This window comes from Scheffersomyces xylosifermentans (genome assembly GCF_036884685.1).
Source record: "Scheffersomyces xylosifermentans strain CBS 12540 chromosome Unknown RJT20scaffold_6, whole genome shotgun sequence".
Taxonomy (NCBI): Eukaryota; Fungi; Ascomycota; class Pichiomycetes; order Serinales; family Debaryomycetaceae; genus Scheffersomyces; species Scheffersomyces xylosifermentans.
Genome location: NW_027042944.1, coordinates 847,183 through 864,126, shown reverse-complemented (window position 1 = coordinate 864,126; position 16,944 = coordinate 847,183). Strand labels below are relative to the sequence as shown.

General features: G+C 38.8%; 9 protein-coding genes and 2 non-coding genes across 11 annotated transcripts; 6 read left to right on the top strand and 5 right to left on the bottom strand. All coding sequences in view use genetic code 12, as the record gives it.

Moving 5' to 3' along the window:
* Positions 1-13: 13 nt before the first annotated feature.
* Positions 14-3,413, top strand: VPS11 (tethering complex subunit). Its single transcript, XM_064918645.1, has one exon. It carries the CDS (start codon positions 150-152, stop codon positions 3,201-3,203), a length of 3,054 nt encoding a protein of 1,017 aa, XP_064773146.1. The 5' UTR covers positions 14-149; the 3' UTR covers positions 3,204-3,413.
* On the top strand, positions 3,414-5,308 carry FAV1 (Fav1p). Its single transcript, XM_064917571.1, has one exon. It carries the CDS (start codon positions 3,461-3,463, stop codon positions 5,036-5,038), a length of 1,578 nt encoding a protein of 525 aa, XP_064773145.1. The 5' UTR covers positions 3,414-3,460; the 3' UTR covers positions 5,039-5,308.
* RJT20DRAFT_54506 (uncharacterized protein) lies at positions 5,282-6,919 on the top strand. Its single transcript, XM_064920609.1, has 2 exons — positions 5,282-5,723; positions 6,033-6,919. Exons 1-2 carry the CDS (start codon positions 5,546-5,548, stop codon positions 6,707-6,709), a joined length of 855 nt encoding a protein of 284 aa, XP_064773144.1. The 5' UTR covers positions 5,282-5,545; the 3' UTR covers positions 6,710-6,919.
* Positions 6,920-7,128: 209 nt separating this feature from the next.
* RJT20DRAFT_98594 (tRNA (guanine46-N7)-methyltransferase) lies at positions 7,129-8,040 on the bottom strand (the record flags this gene model as incomplete). Its single annotated transcript, XM_064921728.1, has 1 exon — positions 7,129-8,040. The coding sequence occupies one exon, from the start codon at positions 8,038-8,040 to the stop codon at positions 7,129-7,131; it is 912 nt and encodes a 303-aa protein (XP_064773143.1).
* Positions 8,041-8,263: 223 nt separating this feature from the next.
* RJT20DRAFT_129728 (mitochondrial 54S ribosomal protein uL10m) lies at positions 8,264-9,215 on the bottom strand. The gene has a single exon (XM_064917570.1). The coding sequence runs from the start codon at positions 9,189-9,191 to the stop codon at positions 8,427-8,429; it is 765 nt and encodes a 254-aa protein (XP_064773142.1). The 5' UTR covers positions 9,192-9,215; the 3' UTR covers positions 8,264-8,426.
* A 587-nt stretch (positions 9,216-9,802) lies between these two features.
* On the top strand, positions 9,803-11,617 carry DCR1 (ribonuclease III). Its single transcript, XM_064917569.1, has one exon. It carries the CDS (start codon positions 9,837-9,839, stop codon positions 11,562-11,564), a length of 1,728 nt encoding a protein of 575 aa, XP_064773141.1. The 5' UTR covers positions 9,803-9,836; the 3' UTR covers positions 11,565-11,617.
* A 122-nt stretch (positions 11,618-11,739) lies between these two features.
* Positions 11,740-11,812, bottom strand: RJT20DRAFT_t103. The gene has a single exon. It is a non-coding gene; the product is annotated as a tRNA-Ala (tRNA).
* Positions 11,813-11,831: 19 nt separating this feature from the next.
* RJT20DRAFT_t102 lies at positions 11,832-11,905 on the bottom strand. The gene has a single exon. It is a non-coding gene; the product is annotated as a tRNA-Ile (tRNA).
* A 621-nt stretch (positions 11,906-12,526) lies between these two features.
* RJT20DRAFT_146165 (uncharacterized protein) lies at positions 12,527-14,450 on the top strand (the record flags this gene model as incomplete). Its single annotated transcript, XM_064918845.1, has 2 exons — positions 12,527-12,560; positions 13,093-14,450. The coding sequence occupies 2 exons, from the start codon at positions 12,527-12,529 to the stop codon at positions 14,448-14,450; spliced, it is 1,392 nt and encodes a 463-aa protein (XP_064773140.1).
* Positions 14,112-15,886, bottom strand: BIO2 (biotin synthase). The gene has a single exon (XM_064917568.1). It carries the CDS (start codon positions 15,755-15,757, stop codon positions 14,519-14,521), a length of 1,239 nt encoding a protein of 412 aa, XP_064773139.1. The 5' UTR covers positions 15,758-15,886; the 3' UTR covers positions 14,112-14,518.
* A 344-nt stretch (positions 15,887-16,230) lies between these two features.
* Positions 16,231-16,867, top strand: RJT20DRAFT_136214 (60S ribosomal protein eL22; the record flags this gene model as incomplete). Its single annotated transcript, XM_064918460.1, has 2 exons — positions 16,231-16,242; positions 16,517-16,867. 2 exons carry the CDS (start codon positions 16,231-16,233, stop codon positions 16,865-16,867), a joined length of 363 nt encoding a protein of 120 aa, XP_064773138.1.
* Positions 16,868-16,944: the final 77 nt, after the last annotated feature.

The window sequence follows — 16,944 nt, the reverse complement described above, 5'->3', positions numbered from 1 at the left end:
ATTTATTGCAAAAAGTTGTACTTAATATTGAGGTACGGGTGTTATTTAGCAACCGAATCTCACCAGAACTTAAAGAAAAAGGAACATTGGAGCCTTTGGATCATCATGGTGAATAGACACTGCATCGTAATGTATCTATATTGATTGACATGTCTAACTTACCAGCTTCTTGGAGGCAATTCCAATTGTTTGACTATACGCCCATACGGGATCCTAATTTCCAAAGCAACGATCCTTTGTATTCGGATTCGAGTTTATCGGCTATACACGCAACTAATTCATACCTTGTAGTAGCCACTAATAATGCATTCATAAAGATCATCGCTCCAGAGGACTTAACTCTTATAAAGACATTCATAGCGTATGACGTGGACTACCGCATTAGTTTCATCAAAAGTTTGCCTAACTCTGATTTATTAGTTACCTTGGCCGAAAAGCAAGGCTCGCCGTCAGTGGTAAAGTTATGGGATTTGAATAGAATCATCCATTTGACTGAAAAGGATTCAGATGCACTTAAGTTCAAGTTCCAAACTCAGTCTTTGATTTCAAATGCAGATAATTCATACCCCATTAGTTGCTTTCAGTTCAATGATGATTTAACTTGCATCGCTATTGGCTATACTAACGGAAAGGTCATTTTGGTTAGAGGAGACCTATTGAGAGACAGAGGTTCCAAACAGCGGCTAATCTATGAATCGAATGATCCAGTAACAGGAATTGAGTTTAACAAATATGAAGATTTGTTGTATATTACCACAACTTCAAAGATCCTAACGGTTCCAACTTCTGGACGAAACCAAAGAAAGCCGCTGAGAATATTGTCCAATAAAACAAGCATTGACTTAAATTGTGTAGACATCGATCCCAGAAGTCAAAATTTGATAGTTGGTACTACTGACTCGGTACGATACTATAGTCATTTGAATAAAATACGAACTATCAAGTTTGAGATTCCCAAATCTAGGATTTTTAGATTTGATAAGCACTATTTATTAATAGTGTCTCCACATCAGGAAGAAATCTTAACAGCAGAGTCAATATCAAAGAAGAAGAGATTATTTACTAGGGTATTAGTAATTGACCTTTTCAATAAGCATATTTCTTTCAACCTAATGATACCAAATAACACCATCAACTATGTCTTTATCATGAAGCTGGATGTCCACATGCTCTCAAACGATGGAATTCTTTACAAATTATATGAGAAGCCCATAAACCAACAGATAGAGTTGATCTTGCAACGGCAGCTCTTCCCTATTGCTTATAATCTTGCAACCCAAAGTAAATTATCAAACGATATCTTACTCAGAATTCAAAAACTATATGGTGACAACCTATACGAGAACCTGGATTTTGAAGCATCCATCGATGTATACATAAAGTGTTTGGATTTGTTTAACAAAGATAAATCGCAAAAGAAGGATTCGGCTGAAGAAGACGAAGAAGAAGATTTAGATGACTTTGTGATGACTCTTATCACGAAGTTCAAGGATGCAGCAAACATTCCAAATCTAACAAAGTTCTTGTTCAAGTTATATGAATTGAAAGAAGCCAATAATGACCACATTACCTTGTTATTGTGCTGCTATTGCAAGTTGAAATTGACCAATGAATTGGATGACTTCATCAACGACTTGGATTTAGATAATGCCAATAATTTGCAAGATTTGAATTTCCAATTGATTATTAATTTATTCAAGGAATGTGGCTATTTTACGCAAGTTATCAAGTTGTTGTATCGTTTAAATCAGCCGAACTTGATTGTGGGAATTCAATTGCACGATCTAAAGCAGCCCAAAAATTCTTTGAGCTATGTGAAGTCCTTGCCTATTGAAGAACTATTGTTGATTCTAATTGATCACTCCAAAACATTTCTTGACCATTGTCCAATTGAAACGACGGAATTATTAATTAATGTCTTTACAGGTAAATATGTTCCTGATGAAACTTTGAGGGAGCCTTTGCATATCAAAGTTCTGGATGAAAACAAAGAAGGAGCAGTCAAACCCACAGATGAACCCTCGTTTCCATTGAACAATTATAGAGCATTTTTGAGTTACATATCTGGATCGAATGGGGATGATAAATCTACTTTGTCGAACGATTCCAAACTTGATGGCGAGGAACCAACATATTTGCCTCCAAGACCAAGCTTAATATTTCCCAGTTTCATAAATCATCCAAATGAATTTGTCATCTTCTTAGAAGCTTGTATCCAAACATTTGATAAATATCAGGGTAATATTTCTGATAAGAAGGACTTGTTGATGACCTTGTTGGAAATGTACCTATCTTTGTCAAGAGAGTCAAAGTCCATTGACGCTCAAGAAGAATGGACGATGAAAGCAAGACTTTTATTGAATGAAAACGCCAATTTACTAAATAATTCTTCTCTTCTATTGATTTCGAATATTTTCGATTTCAAGGATGGGGAGGCTATATCAAAAGAAAAGGCAGGGTACGAAGAAAGTTTATTTAGAACATATCAAGTGTCGGGAGATATCACAGGATGTTTTGAGGTGCTCAAAAGGTATGGTCAAAATAAGCCTGAACTTTACAAGCTTTTATTGAAGTTTGTTGTTAGCAAAAAAGAGATCTATGAAAAAGTTAGCTCGAATGATTTCAAGTACATATTAAGCGAAATCTCATCCAAGAAACTAATGAACCCATTAGAGATCTTACAGATCTTGACCGAAAATACTGGTAACGAATTTTTAACTCTTGGCATAGTCAAAGATTTCTTGATTGATTACTTTGACAATCAGAATAGAGAAATAAGCAATAACACCAAATTGATCGAATTTTACGAAAGTGAATCCACCAAAAATTCTCATAAGTTGACGGAATTAAGTTCAAGACCGTTTGTTATCCAAAATAACAAGTGTTCAGCATGCCACCTAAAACTAGACTTTCCTGTAGTTCATTTCAAATGCAAGCATTCGTATCACCAGAAATGCTTAACTGACAATATGATTGCCAATGTGAACGAGGAAAACACCACTGCTGGAGACAAGCAGTGCCCTCTCTGCATTAATGAACTAGAAGAGATCCGCACTATTAGAAATGGCCACTTCAAGTCCAAAGACAACTATGAACTTTTTGAGAGTGCATTAAATGAGAGTCACGATAGATTTAAATATATCAGCGAATATTTGGGTAAAGGTGTAATGGAAAATGAATCAGTGACGATTCTCAATGAGTAAGGAACATCGGCTAAATTTTTTTCGCAGCCGTAGTACAACTGAAACATATTTGAAACAAATGACTATCCAGTATATCGATATACTAGTTAGATCACTCTATAGAATGTAATGCATCCAAATACATTTATATCTGCATTCTTAGTTAAATATCACATTTACGTATTTCATTTCTATAATAAATAGGATTCATGGCATTCGCAAGATTAGACTCATATAATACAGAGACAGCTGTACTTAGAGGTCAGCAGGATGATGTGATGAAGTATATTAATTCGATTGAAGATTTTATCGAAGATGAAGGGCAAGAGTATAACAGGTTTAAGAGTCTACTTATTAGTAACACAAGTCTAATTATTGACTTTGCTGAATTGAACTTGCTTGAAGCATTATGGCAGGCATTTGTTTCAGCATTGCCCAATACCGTCCTACTGACATATGCTACTACGCAATTTCATGACGATTTCCTGATTAATGACAAAAAAGATCGAAAAGAAGCTTTATCCAATCAATTTAACTGTGTAAATGTGTTCGCCCTTATATTAAGGTACTTCCTATCAACGAAGGCTAAAAGGTTGCTCGCTATGTATTACGTTAAACTACCTTCTGTGCAACAGAATAGTGGAAATAATTCAGAATTGGAGGAGTTACTTCTTTTTCCACTAGTACATCTTCACAAATTACCGGCTTTCATCAAGGAATTGAGCAATTGCTGTTGCAAAATACGCCTGATACATGATGCAATTAAGCAGGATTCCAGAGTTTGTCTCATAAGAATTAATGGATTGATTGAGGATTTGAGGAGGATAGATCAGATGCAGATACAAGACCCACTTGCAAACAGCATCGATGATCCCTTCAATAATTCCAAGATTGGCTCAATAATGTACAAGTTGTTTGAAAATGATACGAATACTAGCTTCAAAGAGTACGCATACCGGCCAATCAACTCTGCGAATGATATTAAGTTGATTGGAACCAAAGCAAATCTACCCAGATTGCAACCGTCAGAGAAAAATTATGAACTGGAAGAGATCATTGCTGAAATCAATGAAGAATTGATTTCGTTGTTTCACAGGAAGTGTAGAGCACTAAATCAGTTACAATCCCATTTAAGAGAGCAAATGCAAATACTTGTGAAGTTAGTAATAACTCAAATGGATTATTGTCACCTTTGGGAAGACTTTCTTGGCACAGATCAGGATAAACACGGTAGAGACAGATATTTCCAATCAATTTACTCCTGTTACCACGATAAGATCAAATCACAAATCGAGGTCACTCAAAAAGTGGTTGCAAACCAACTTCACAAAAGAATTCATTTCCCAATGAACGAGACTGTGAGATACTGTGAGCTGATCAGTAAGGGCCTCAGTGATTATAAGAGATATATGAACGTCGGAGGATCCTGCTTCGGACTTCTTTCTAGCCATCGTAGGACCCTCCTTGAAAAATCCCGTTACTGGGGCAATTATGCACTACAAATTCAGTCGCAATTGCCATTAGCAATTGAACTTATCGATCAGTTTGTTGCATTGCTAATATCCAATTTCAACGGCACTTTATGCCGGTGGCTCCAGGAAATCATAGGCGAGCGGAGCATGCACGAATATAGACGATTGAAGAGATTGCGAGCCCCTGAGGGGACGAATCCCCACAGCCAATTGTCACCACACAGTGATATTTTGCATTACTACCAACGACAGCTTCGCATGAACACGTCAGCAGTGGCTATTGCAGATGGGGAGGTGTTGCAGCCGGATTCCAAGTTTCAGGAACGTCTAGGAACCTGTGCGAAGGAGTCGGAAGCTTTTGGAAAGAAAAATCCTAGAAAATAACCAGTCTCTTGACGGATCACCCTACTAAAAAGAAATACGACGTACCTTACATTGCCAACCAAGCAAATCACCGACGATGGCAACAACCACAATCTCAATTGTCTCCCGTACCATACGTTATCACAGCGTGTGTCTTGTGCACAGTTGCTCAAACGGAATTTTTCCCACGACGCACACTCCCGTCTTTTTCTCACTGCTCAGTCAGGAGACAGGAAGGAAAAAATTTTAAACTCGAATCCGTCTTCAATAGGAGAATAATATAATCCTAGTTCTGCTCTCCTTTTTGTAATTGTAGTATATAATACATCGGATTGAATCCATTGATTAGTACAGAATCGTCGGCTTTGCTTCACTTGTATCGGTGATAAATTAGCTTTCTTGAATCTATTTATTCAACTAAATATAAATTGTTCATCGGTGTTTCGGTCTATCGCCCTTACATTTTTCAGCTATCTTCCCCCCTTATCAGCTGTCATAACCCAGTTCCTTTAATAAAGCTCGCCAGTCATGTCCACTGCCCCAATCGTCACCCCACCTTCATCAAGCTCCACATGTTCCTTACTCACCTGGAAGGACCCAGTCCTCACCGGTAAGGTTTTTGGTTCGATCATCGTGAGTTTGATCGTTCTCAAGTACATCAACTTGATCAACCTTTTCTTCCGTGGTGCCTACGTCGGTTTATTGCGTATGTATTCCCTTAACTTAATTTATACAAATCTAGCTCCAATCGCTATTTGCTCTTCCATTCTACGTCAAGCATTCAATTAGAATCACCTCTGGCTACTTGCCGCCAACTGTGGTTCTCCTGACACGCTCCCTATTATGGCGGAACGACGTCGACAGATTACTGTGAATTTCGCACTTTTATCAGAATGTGAAGTATATGAAATCAGACCCTGAAACACAGGCAATTGATCTCCCCACTATTTCAAATAACGAAGAGGATTTTGCATTTTTTTGACGTGGCGAACGACATACTAACATGAATTTCTAGTCTCTGCTGCTGCTGAATACGCCGGTAAACTTGTCACAGGCCAAGGTTTCGTTACCAAGTACAAGCCTGCTGCCAAGTCCTACGCTAAGCAATTCAACGATGTTATCATCCCTCAACTCGCTGAGTTGAACCTTAAGATCGAGGAAGAATTCCAGAAGATTATCTACTCCCACGACATAGAAACCACCTTGAAGGCCGCTGGTCTCTCTTACATCCTCTACAAGCTCACATCCTGGTTCACCTTATTCACCTTGATTGCTGCCAGTGTAGTCATTTTGTTCACCGTCCCTGTCATCTACCAAACCAACAAGAAGGAAATTGACGCTGCTGTTGCTAACTTCACCAAGTTGGCCAAGAACAAGACTGCTGAGTACACTAGCTTGGCCCACAAAGCTGCTGCACCTCATATCGAAACCATTGTCAAGAGCACCGGCCCAGTCGGTAAGTTCGTCAAGTCTAAGTTTCCAACCAGAACTGCTGGTTCTACTGTTGGCGACAGCAAGCCCACTTTCGGAACTGCTGCTGACGAATTACCTTCCGCTACCACCACCGGCTCTTCTAAATTCCCAGATGTGCCAAGCGCTTCCCTCGGTGACCACAAGAGCACCGTTGAGGAATTCGTTGATCATGCCCCTGAGCATGCTCAAAATGCCCAATCCGAGTTCACCCACTTCTAAACTTCTAAGTGTGGTGTATTTATTTTATACATGCTATATTTGATGAGTTGACCTTGTAGATACGTCGTTTGCGAGCTTCAACTGTCTCGAGAGCTTTGGAACGTTGCTTGAGCTTTTCTCAACAAGAGCACTCTGATCAACAAATCCAGGCTACTATTGCTTTATGTTTTATAATTGATAAATAACTCCTGAAGCGTGCTTAGGTGCGTTTTCGTTTGTTATACTTTTCCTGAATTGTACTCTTTATATAGTTTATAGGTCTAGTCCTTGATCATATATTTATTATCGGATCATTTTTTGATTTGTAAACTAGTACTCTTGTTAATAGCGCCGAGGTGGTGTCTTTCTTTATTTTTCAAGGAACTGTCCCAATCTTCTGTTTTGCAGCTGAAATTACATTTTATTCCTATATTACATTACTATACACAATCCTCAGGAGTTGGCAATCTTCTATAACATGCAATCCACTTGGAGCCCTTGTTACGTGTTACCTTCTGTCCCTCTTCGGTGGAGTTGTACATGATGTTTGCGCATTTGTCCTGCTTCTCCCATTCCTCATCCAATCTCTCGAACAATGGATGTTCTTCCAAATGTTTAACCATCCACTTGTGCAAATCTTCCACGTCAGTAATGGTGTAAACCACCCCACCTTCTCTCAATACGTAGGCATATTCAGATAACAATGTGTTGGTGATGATTCTAGCCTTATGTTTACGCTGCTTGAAATGGGGGTCAGGGAAACAGAAGAACATTTTCGACAACTGGCCCTTGCGGAAGAAGTTTGGTAAGAACTTCATAGCATTTCCTCTTAAAACAGATATGTTCTGGAAATTCACTTCGTCATTTTCATGTTTGTTCCTTAATGCAATAATACGATCTTCTACGTATTGAGTTACTTGGACTCTAATTTCCATTCCCAAAATCAACTTTTCTGGGAATTCAGGAGCTAGTTTGGTCAATAATCCTCCATATCCACAGCCAATATCGGCAATTTCGACTGAAGATGTCATAGAATTGGACTCCTCATCGTAGAACTTAGGGAACAACTTTTCCCAGTTCATGTCATCGGGAGATCGAGGGTACTCCAACCTGTGGTCAGAGAACGGGTTGGAATGCGCTCTTTGCCTGTAGTATCTCTTTCTTGGTAAGGATATCTTATCACTTACAGGCTCTTCTGGAGTTGGCGAAGCCTCGAAAGTAACCGACTTGTGCTTCTTACGAGTCTCCTCTTTGACTTCTCTGTATGCCTTGCGCTTACTCTCAGCATCTCTTTGCTCTCTTAATTGTGTTTCTTTGTCTTTGACGACTTGAACTTGGTGAGGTTTGGGCATTCTCAGAAATAGTCTTCTTTACCTTTGACCGTCACTGCTAATGTACCTAATTAGTCCACAACTCAAATATGTTCTGAATTCAATGCCTAACTACTAAGTGCAAAGATGAGTTTCAATTTTTTTTCAGTCCGCAAAACCTTCAATGCTGCGAATTCTGCTGCGAATTATTCAGATCTGAAATGGTAAGATAACAAGAGAGGAATGACTTACAGATATTCAAGTATTAGTTTCTATAGATATTATTATCTATTTACATATATGATTTTTCTATATACAGATATGACGTGGTCAATATGCACAAAAATTTGGCTTGGTTATGTTCCAGTAGGCGGATCCAGATCTGGAGTGCCAAAGGTGTTTCCTTCTTGGAGAGGTTCTTCCAATGCTTACTGGTCTTCGCCTTCCTTCTTTTCACTAGGGTCAATATCTTTACGACGCTCTTCCAAAGTCAAGTATAACACATTAGAAGCGGTTTCCAAGGTCCTCACAAGGCCAGCACCTCCCAAAATGGTTAATAATCCCGCCAATTGACTATGTAATTGTTCCTTGTTGGGCAATGTCTTGAACTGCTCGATATCTACAACATCAAAAACAGAGGTTTCGACTCTGGCACCTATCAAAATTAATTTCTCTTGAGCGTTCTTGATAACTTTTAAAACATCGTTAACTACAGATGGTTCACACTTTGGAATCGTTATGACGGCCGTAGGTCCATTCAATAATGGTGATATAGGGTGTTCAACGCCGCGGTTCTTCTCGGTCATTCCCTTGGCAGAGGGGTCTTCTTCCTTTTCTGATTTCAAGTACACGTTATAGATACTGTTTCTGATGATGTTCAATTGGGCACCTGCCTTTTTCAAGTCAGATCTGACTTTTTTGTTGTCGGCCTTTGCGACATTGTTGTGATGCACAAATAATACAATTTCGTTATTTTCATTTAAGTATTTGTAGTAGTCCATCAAGAACGTCTTTCTGGAGAACAAGGATTTTTCTGTAGTTCTTTGTTCAAACGTCTCGGCTGGAGCCTGGTGAGTGCTATAGCATGATGTAAAAGGCAAATTCACACGCAAATTTGATCTTATGGCTGAAATACCTATTGAAGAGCGTATTCCGCTTCTCATTCCACGCAAGGCATTTGCTTGAAAACTCATGTTGCGTTAACCTCTGACTTCAATAAGGACCTACTTAACTCTTATGAGCCTATTAACAAGTACTTGGACATGCCAAATTTTTTTGCTGATTTTGAAAAATCTGCTGGACACGACGAGTCACGTGAAAAGGTTGCACTTTATTATGATTGTATCTTATGGAATGGCTGACGATTAATCTTCTTGGAGGCTAAGCAGAGGATTAGTGAAGTAAGAGCACTTGAATACTTTGGAAAGGAAAGTCGATAAATGGCTTAATTGTAGGAATCATTTCTATGGTTGAGAAAAAAACATGGACAACAGTCTGACAGTAGAGCTGAGAAAAGGACAGTTAAACCCTTCCTATGTGATATCTAGTGTTGATGTCTCCCTAGTCTTCTCTTCGTCTAATATGTGACTCCAATCATAAACTTTTCCTCTGCAAATAATTTAAGTTGACGAATACCAGGAAAATGACCTGAAATATGACTTCTTTAAAATAATCATGTTCTCCGTTGACTCTCTTCATTTTGCAGCCTGTTGGCCGGGTACTCGCACGACCACATTCTCTTGCATAAATAAATTTTAATACGGAGCCCATGACTACACATGGAAGGAGTAATTCATCATTGCCAGTATTCTTATTACTCTTCTTTCCTTCAAGCCATAATGTCAAGTATGGGGCTGGAAGGAAGTTTAGAGAGATTTCTAATTTCGCTTACTCTGGTTGATTCCGAAAATAAAGGAGAGAACACGGATCCTAATGAGAAAGCGGGAAAGGAAGTCAGGAGTGATGGCAAAGAATCCAGCAAAAGGCAGAGAGGTTCCATAACTGATGAGGCCGTTGACTTAAATGGAGGACCACTGTCAGAATCTGAGGATCTGCAAATAGCGAAAAAGAGACAAAAGGCTCCTATTTTTGACTCCCCGGTTTCAAGGCCAATTGGTTTCGTTGACCTTCAGAAGCTTGAATATGCTACCAAGACCCTCCAGAAGAACGTGAGGTTGTTAGTCAATGAGGCCCCCGATATGAGCGGATTTGAAAAATTACTTAATTCTCCAGAGATTGACCAGACCACAAAAATAGAATTAATAAGCAATAATTACGTTAAGGTAGCGACCAGGTTGAAGACGAAGTACAAAGTGGGAAATTTGAAAATATTTGATCAGATAGCCGTTGGAAACATCGAGGTCACCGAAGAAGAGAAGAATTTGTTAAAAGAAACTGAAGGCAATGAGGAAGTACAAGTACATTTGCCAATACAAAAGAATCCAGATCAAGAATCTTCGCTTCCACCAAGGGATAGTAAGATCCCTCCATTACCAGTAATTGAGGACCAAAGGTTGTTTGAAAGAGTGTTCGTGCACAAGTCTACAGTTAATGGGAAGACCTACTTGGACCAGCATGACTTGATTAATAGCCATAATGAAAGATTGGAATTCTTGGGCGATTCTGTGTTGAACAATTTGGTAACTTTGATAATTTATGAGCGGTTTCCAAGTGCTTCGGAAGGAGAGCTTACAAAGATTAGGTCTCAGTTGATCGATAATCACACATTAACACAATTTTCCTTTGAGTACGGTTTTGACAAGAAATTGAGAACCAAAACTGACGAGATCATACTCAGGTCTGGTGATCAAAAGGTATATGCTGATATTTTTGAAGCGTATGTAGGTGCATTATCGATCGAAAGGGGATTAGATGTTCAAGAGATCAAGGAATGGTTGATCAAGTTATACGAGCCTAAAATAGCTTCCTTTGAGAATAGCTTATTTCAGGAATCCGTCAATAAAGAAGCAAAGTCTGAACTATATTCCATTGTGGGGACAGCATCATCTCACCCGCAATATGAAATTGTTAAAGAAGGAAATGGCTCAAATGATTTTGTTGTCCACTGCAAAATGGGAGACGAAATTCTTGGTTCAGCCAGAGCGCCATCTCAAAAAGAAGCTGGTTTAAGGGCAGCTATGGATGCGTTGAAAAACCGTCCATTATTGGAGAAGTACCACAGAATGAGAATGGAAGCGGACAGAAAGGACACAATTAAATCCAAAAAAGTTAAGGAAACAGTTGACCCAATTAACGAGGTACTCAAAGCTCCTTCATCACCAATTAAAACTAGCATCTTCCCAATTAGAGCAGGGAACGATGATCCAATAGATAATAATGCGAAAAACAGATTATATGCTGAGATTGGAAGAAGGATTGGTGAAATACCACAATACATCGTATCGAAAAATTCCGAAAATGTTACTGTTGTTTCATTAATTCTCCGCAACTTGATTGTATCTGTAGCCACAGACACTTCGAAGAAAAGGGCTATGGCTAGGGCTGCCATGGCAATACTTGATAACCAAGAAGCATTAAATGAAATATGTAAAGATTCCTTTGCTTAAGAGACTCCTGCTCGATTATAGGAACTGTTAATAGATTTAATCAACAAAAGCTGAAAAATTCGCTGTAGCTGTAGAATTGATATATCAAGTATTGAGCAGTCATTACCCGTTTTATTGTCAATGGTTTCATTCAAAGAATACAAATAGGACAAAATAGTTAAAAATTAAAAAAGAATGGACGAGTCCGGAGTCGAACCGGAGACCTTTCGCATGCTAAGCGAACGCGCTACCAACTACGCCACACGCCCCGTGAAGATTAAAGAGAAATGGTCCCTAGCAGGATCGAACTGCTGATCTTGGCGTTATTAGCACCACGCCTTAACCAACTGGGCCAAGGGACCATCTTATATCCTTTTCAAATATTAGGTCTAAACCGTTGATTCAATGTCACGCGACACATTTCACGTGGAAAATAAGAAAATCCGTGCCGCAATGAAATTGTAATGTCTAACAAGTCTATCAAGTCTAACCTCTAATAGTTACCTCTCTATCAATGCTGTTTCTTAGGATTTCGCTGACTTACCTCTCACATCTCAAGAGAAGTCCAGGTGTCAAAATTTCAGTAAGAATAGGTAGCAGAACAATGCATCTGAGAGGGAGGGTTTACTAGACGAATTCTTTCAAAAAATTAAGAATCTACAGTATCTTCTGCTTATGTTCACAGTACCACGCTTGTTTTCTATATGCATCGGATTAAAAATTCAATGTAGAACTTGCTTTTGAAGCAAACGAAGGTTAGCTTTTTTTATTGGTTTTTAACATATTTTCGCAATATATGAATTAAAAATTTCAGGCACTAAATAATCACTCTCATTATTCTAAAAATCTCCTGAACAAATGATTTATTTGCCAGAGGTGCTAGAGGTGAAGAGATCAATACAGTGAGGCTAATCAAAAAGTAACTATAGGACTTCTCAAGTTTGGAGACTATTTTTAGCAGCTCTCATTTGTATTTCCAAAGCATGTCAAATGTTGCTTCGAATTTTGATCATACGCGTACGTAATCACTTTAAGGCAACTCAATGCCACAATGAACCCATTAGGCAACTTCTAAGATTCCACGAAATCTCATCATATACTTGATATTCAAAGTGCCCCAGAAAACCAGGAAATTTGCAACTTCATATGCATCGGTTGCAAGGTTGTGTGCGAGCTGTTGTCAATGCCAGTACTTAAAATTATTTCTCAATTTTCGTGTTCTTCTCATTTGGGACTGGGGAAAAACTAGGCAGTCTTATCTTAGCAACTCCACAGCAGTTTAAAGATTAATGTACACACAGAGACGCCTACGTGAGATAACACCAGCACTCAATTCCGAATTTGTAAATAACAATCACTGCATACTCCTGGCATTCTATAATCATAATGGGTAGCAGTCAAGATATACTTAATAACCTTCCACTGGGGATGACTAAGTCAACTTCAGTATTGCCTGAAACAAAATCCTCGTTAGGAAGTATCCTGAATCAGGAGTATTCACTACCAAATAGCCTGAAATCGCTGGCATATCGGAACTATATTCCTTCAGGATCAATCCCAAACACAAATTCCAATACAGCTGTGGCGAACAATCCATACACGTTCCTGAACCCCTCGAAACCACCTCCAGAGCATCTTTCGGAATTCTTCAACTTCATGAACCAACAAAAGACTCCATTACCAACATCTCCAACACATAGTGAGACAACTTCACGGGATTACCCTCCTGATGAGAGACATCAGTTTAAAAGACAGCCATCTTTGAATACATTTACTTCATTCTCACCTTCCGTGATGGACTTACCCAACATTGTGACCTCCAAGGATTTCCAACACAGCGTAGATGTATATTCCAATTTGCTACAAAAGGCAGAGAATTTGAGAATCAGTCTATTGAATGTATCCAATGCAGCCAATGACTTTGGCGAAGCGTTGGAAGATTGTGTGAACAAGTGTCCAAAGGTAAATAACTCCAAACCAGTGGGAGATGGACTCATCAACGCTGGAGGCTTGCAATACATGGTAGGTAGCAACGAGCAAATCTTAAGTCGTTTGATCGAATCAAGCTTTGAGAGACCCTTAAAAAAGGAACTAAATAAATTGAAGGAAGAATATGAGGTTAACTACAACTACTACCAACAGGAAATTAAAGCGAAGTCAAAGGCTTTACGACAAAAGGAGTTAGAAAATCTAAAACTTGCCAAACAGAAGACGAGGAACTTGAACATATATAAGAATAATCTTTTAAACTTGACAAGTCAACTTGAAGAGATAGACCGTTTAAAATATGACTATTACCACGAAGTTAACTCAATGATAACACGATTCAATCAAGAACACTTATTGATAAAGACAGGATCACTAGTCAGAGCTCAATTGGAAATAGCAGAGGGAATAGCTAGAAAGGGATGGTCAGGGGGTGGTCTAGATGAATTACTATCATTGTCACCTGATCTATTTGAAGTCAATGAACTGGAGTTAGAGACCTTAGATACCGCCGTATTGGATAAGATGACGAGGGACAAAGCAGAGGAGGAACTTTCGGAAAGCATACCAGATTTACAAGCTCCAGTGATTGCAGAGGAAATCGGAGAAGAAGAAGAAGAAGAAGAAGAAGAAGAAGAAGAAGAAGGCAATAACACGCTTGATACTGTGATACTAGCTAATGGCGACCCAAGTAAGGAGGGACCTCCAATCGCAAGCCTTTCAGAAAAAACGCCTACAAAGCAACGAACGATAATAAGAAAACCTTCTGAAGTTGGAGAGAATAGTCTTGACGAGTCATTCTCATTACCAATAATTAACAATACCAACTCTCTTTTGAATAAGCTTGGTGAACTGGACAATTCTCCAGAAAATGATGCTGACCTTGAAAATAAGAATATTTTAGATGGCCTTGAAGATTAGAATGCGTGAAGTGTTCTATATTAATTTCTAAATATTCATGCTGCAATATACAAAAGTTATTATGAAATTCAGGAAGCACTAGAGATGGAGTGAGTGACACTTTCTGGTTGACGTGCTTTTGTCTTTGATGGAGATTCCTTCCTGAAGCTCTTCATTGGCTTTAAGCCCCACTTGCGCAACATTTCAATGTCTTCGTCCCACCCATTGCACATAGTGGTCAACATTTTTTCACCGGTGAAAATGGCATTGCAACCACTCATAAAGCACAAGAATTGCTCATGTTCTTTCATGGTGTAACGACCAGCTGCCAATCTGATAATTGACAGAGGCATGATTAACCTAGCAGTCGCAATTGTTCTTAAAATCAGATCAAATTGTAATTTTCTGACGGATCCCAGAGGAAGTTCGGATAACTCTTTCTCCATTGGAGTACCCTTGATAGGAACAAGCCTATTAATAGGTAATGATTCTGGGTGCATATCCATAGTAGCCAATGTGTATAAAAATGAAACGTGATCTTCGGGAGTTTCACCTAACCCTAAGATTCCTCCAGTACAAGCTTTGATTCCCGCCTTCTGCACGTTCTTTATAGTTTTTAATCTGTCATCATATGTTCTAGTTGAAATGACATTAGGGTAATGCTCCCTTGAAGTGTCAATATTATGATTGTAAGCCGTCAAACCAGCCTTAGCCAAATCTTCAGCTTGCTTACTATCAACCATACCCAAGGTTACACATGTTTCCATTCCAAGTTCATCGTTGATCTGCTTCACCATCTCACCAATTTTCTTTAAGCCTGACTTACGACCTGTCATATCTCTCCATGCGGCACCCATACAAAAACGCGTTGAGCCATTTGCTTTAGCAATTCTTGCCTTTTCCATGACTTCTTCTATCTTGATTAACTTCTCTGCTTTGGTTCCAGTGTCATAACGAGAGGATTGAGCACAGTATTTGCAGTCTTCGGTGCATCCACCTGTTTTAATTGAAAGCAAAGTACACAATTGCACTTCCTGAGGGTTATGGTATTTACGATGTTGCACTTGTGATTGGAATATTAATTCCATCAATGGAGTCTCATAAATCTCTCTAATTTGCTCCTTTGTCCAAGAATTAATAGGAGTAGTAGTAGAGAGAGCCAAGTCCAATGGTTTCATAGTAACCAGATCCGCAGATGGACGAGTATCAATATTAAAATGTATTGAAGAGTCCACTTCAGTTGAAGTCTTAGCCAACAAGATGTTGGAATTTTTAGGATGCAACAATCTAGCTGATTTGCTTAACAAACGCTTTGTGATGAAACTCATGGTGATTAGAATTATGCTACGAAGAGTCTAAGTGTAGTAAGAAAAGAAAAGAAATATATTAGTGAAGAAAGTAATCTCAATATATAACACAACAATATCATAATTACTAAGTACAAAATTTAATTGGCCCGAACTTAGTGTTGGGCTCAGTGGTTTAAGGGGGAGAGGTTATCGTAATCTAATTGCAAAAAAATGCATCAGCCAACAAAATGAATCATCCTGAGTCATGAGGAGATACTGTCGCAGCGCTACCAAAAGGAAGAAGATGACTATACTGATGACTCAATTGATCACATGCGAAAATATATTATAGGGCTACAGCCCTGGAGAGAAGACTGAAATCTTCGCATTTCGGTCGTGCATACCACAAGCATCTTGCCAGAAGGCTTCAACCGTACCATTACTATAAGTGAAAATTATTTTTGAAATTTTTATGCTATTCTCCTAACTCACCACTAAAGAACTAATTAAAAATGGCTCCAATTGTATGTATATGATATCATTATCAATATAGAGATAAAATGAAAGAGCAACTCTGCTCCGGTTGCCGTAAGAAATGATTTTTTGACAACTTCCATGTTCGTTGTACATTCAAAGTCCATGGATAGTTGGATTTTTTGGCTCAAAAAGCATAACTAGATACTGTAAGAGACCTAGTAAACGCAAGCTCCGGTAGAGGCTATGCTGTCTTTTTATCTTCTACACCTTTCAGTGTGTATCGTGATAAATAAGTGCGGTAGGCTAACTAAACATTTATAGACCACCAAGAAGTCCAAGGCCGCTAAGAAATTCGTCGTTGACGTTTCTGCCCCAGTTGAAAACGGTGTTTTCGACCAAGAAGGTTACGTTAAGTACTTGGTTGAGCACATCAAGGTTGAGGGTATCGTTGGTAACTTAGGTGACGAGATCTCTGTCACCGCTGAGGGTTCCAAGGTCGTTGTTGTTTCTAACACAAAGTTCTCCGGTAAGTACTTAAAGTACTTGACCAAGAGATACTTGAAGAAGAACCAAATCAGAGACTGGATTAGATTCGTCGCTGTTAAGCAGAACCAATACCAATTGCAATTCTACTCCGTTGCTGAAGACGAAGAAGAAGAAGACGAAGAGTAAATCATTGATCTGTTTGTATATAAATAGTTCATTAATTTGTATTCATCTTCATTATTGGTTTAATTCGTTAGTTTTAT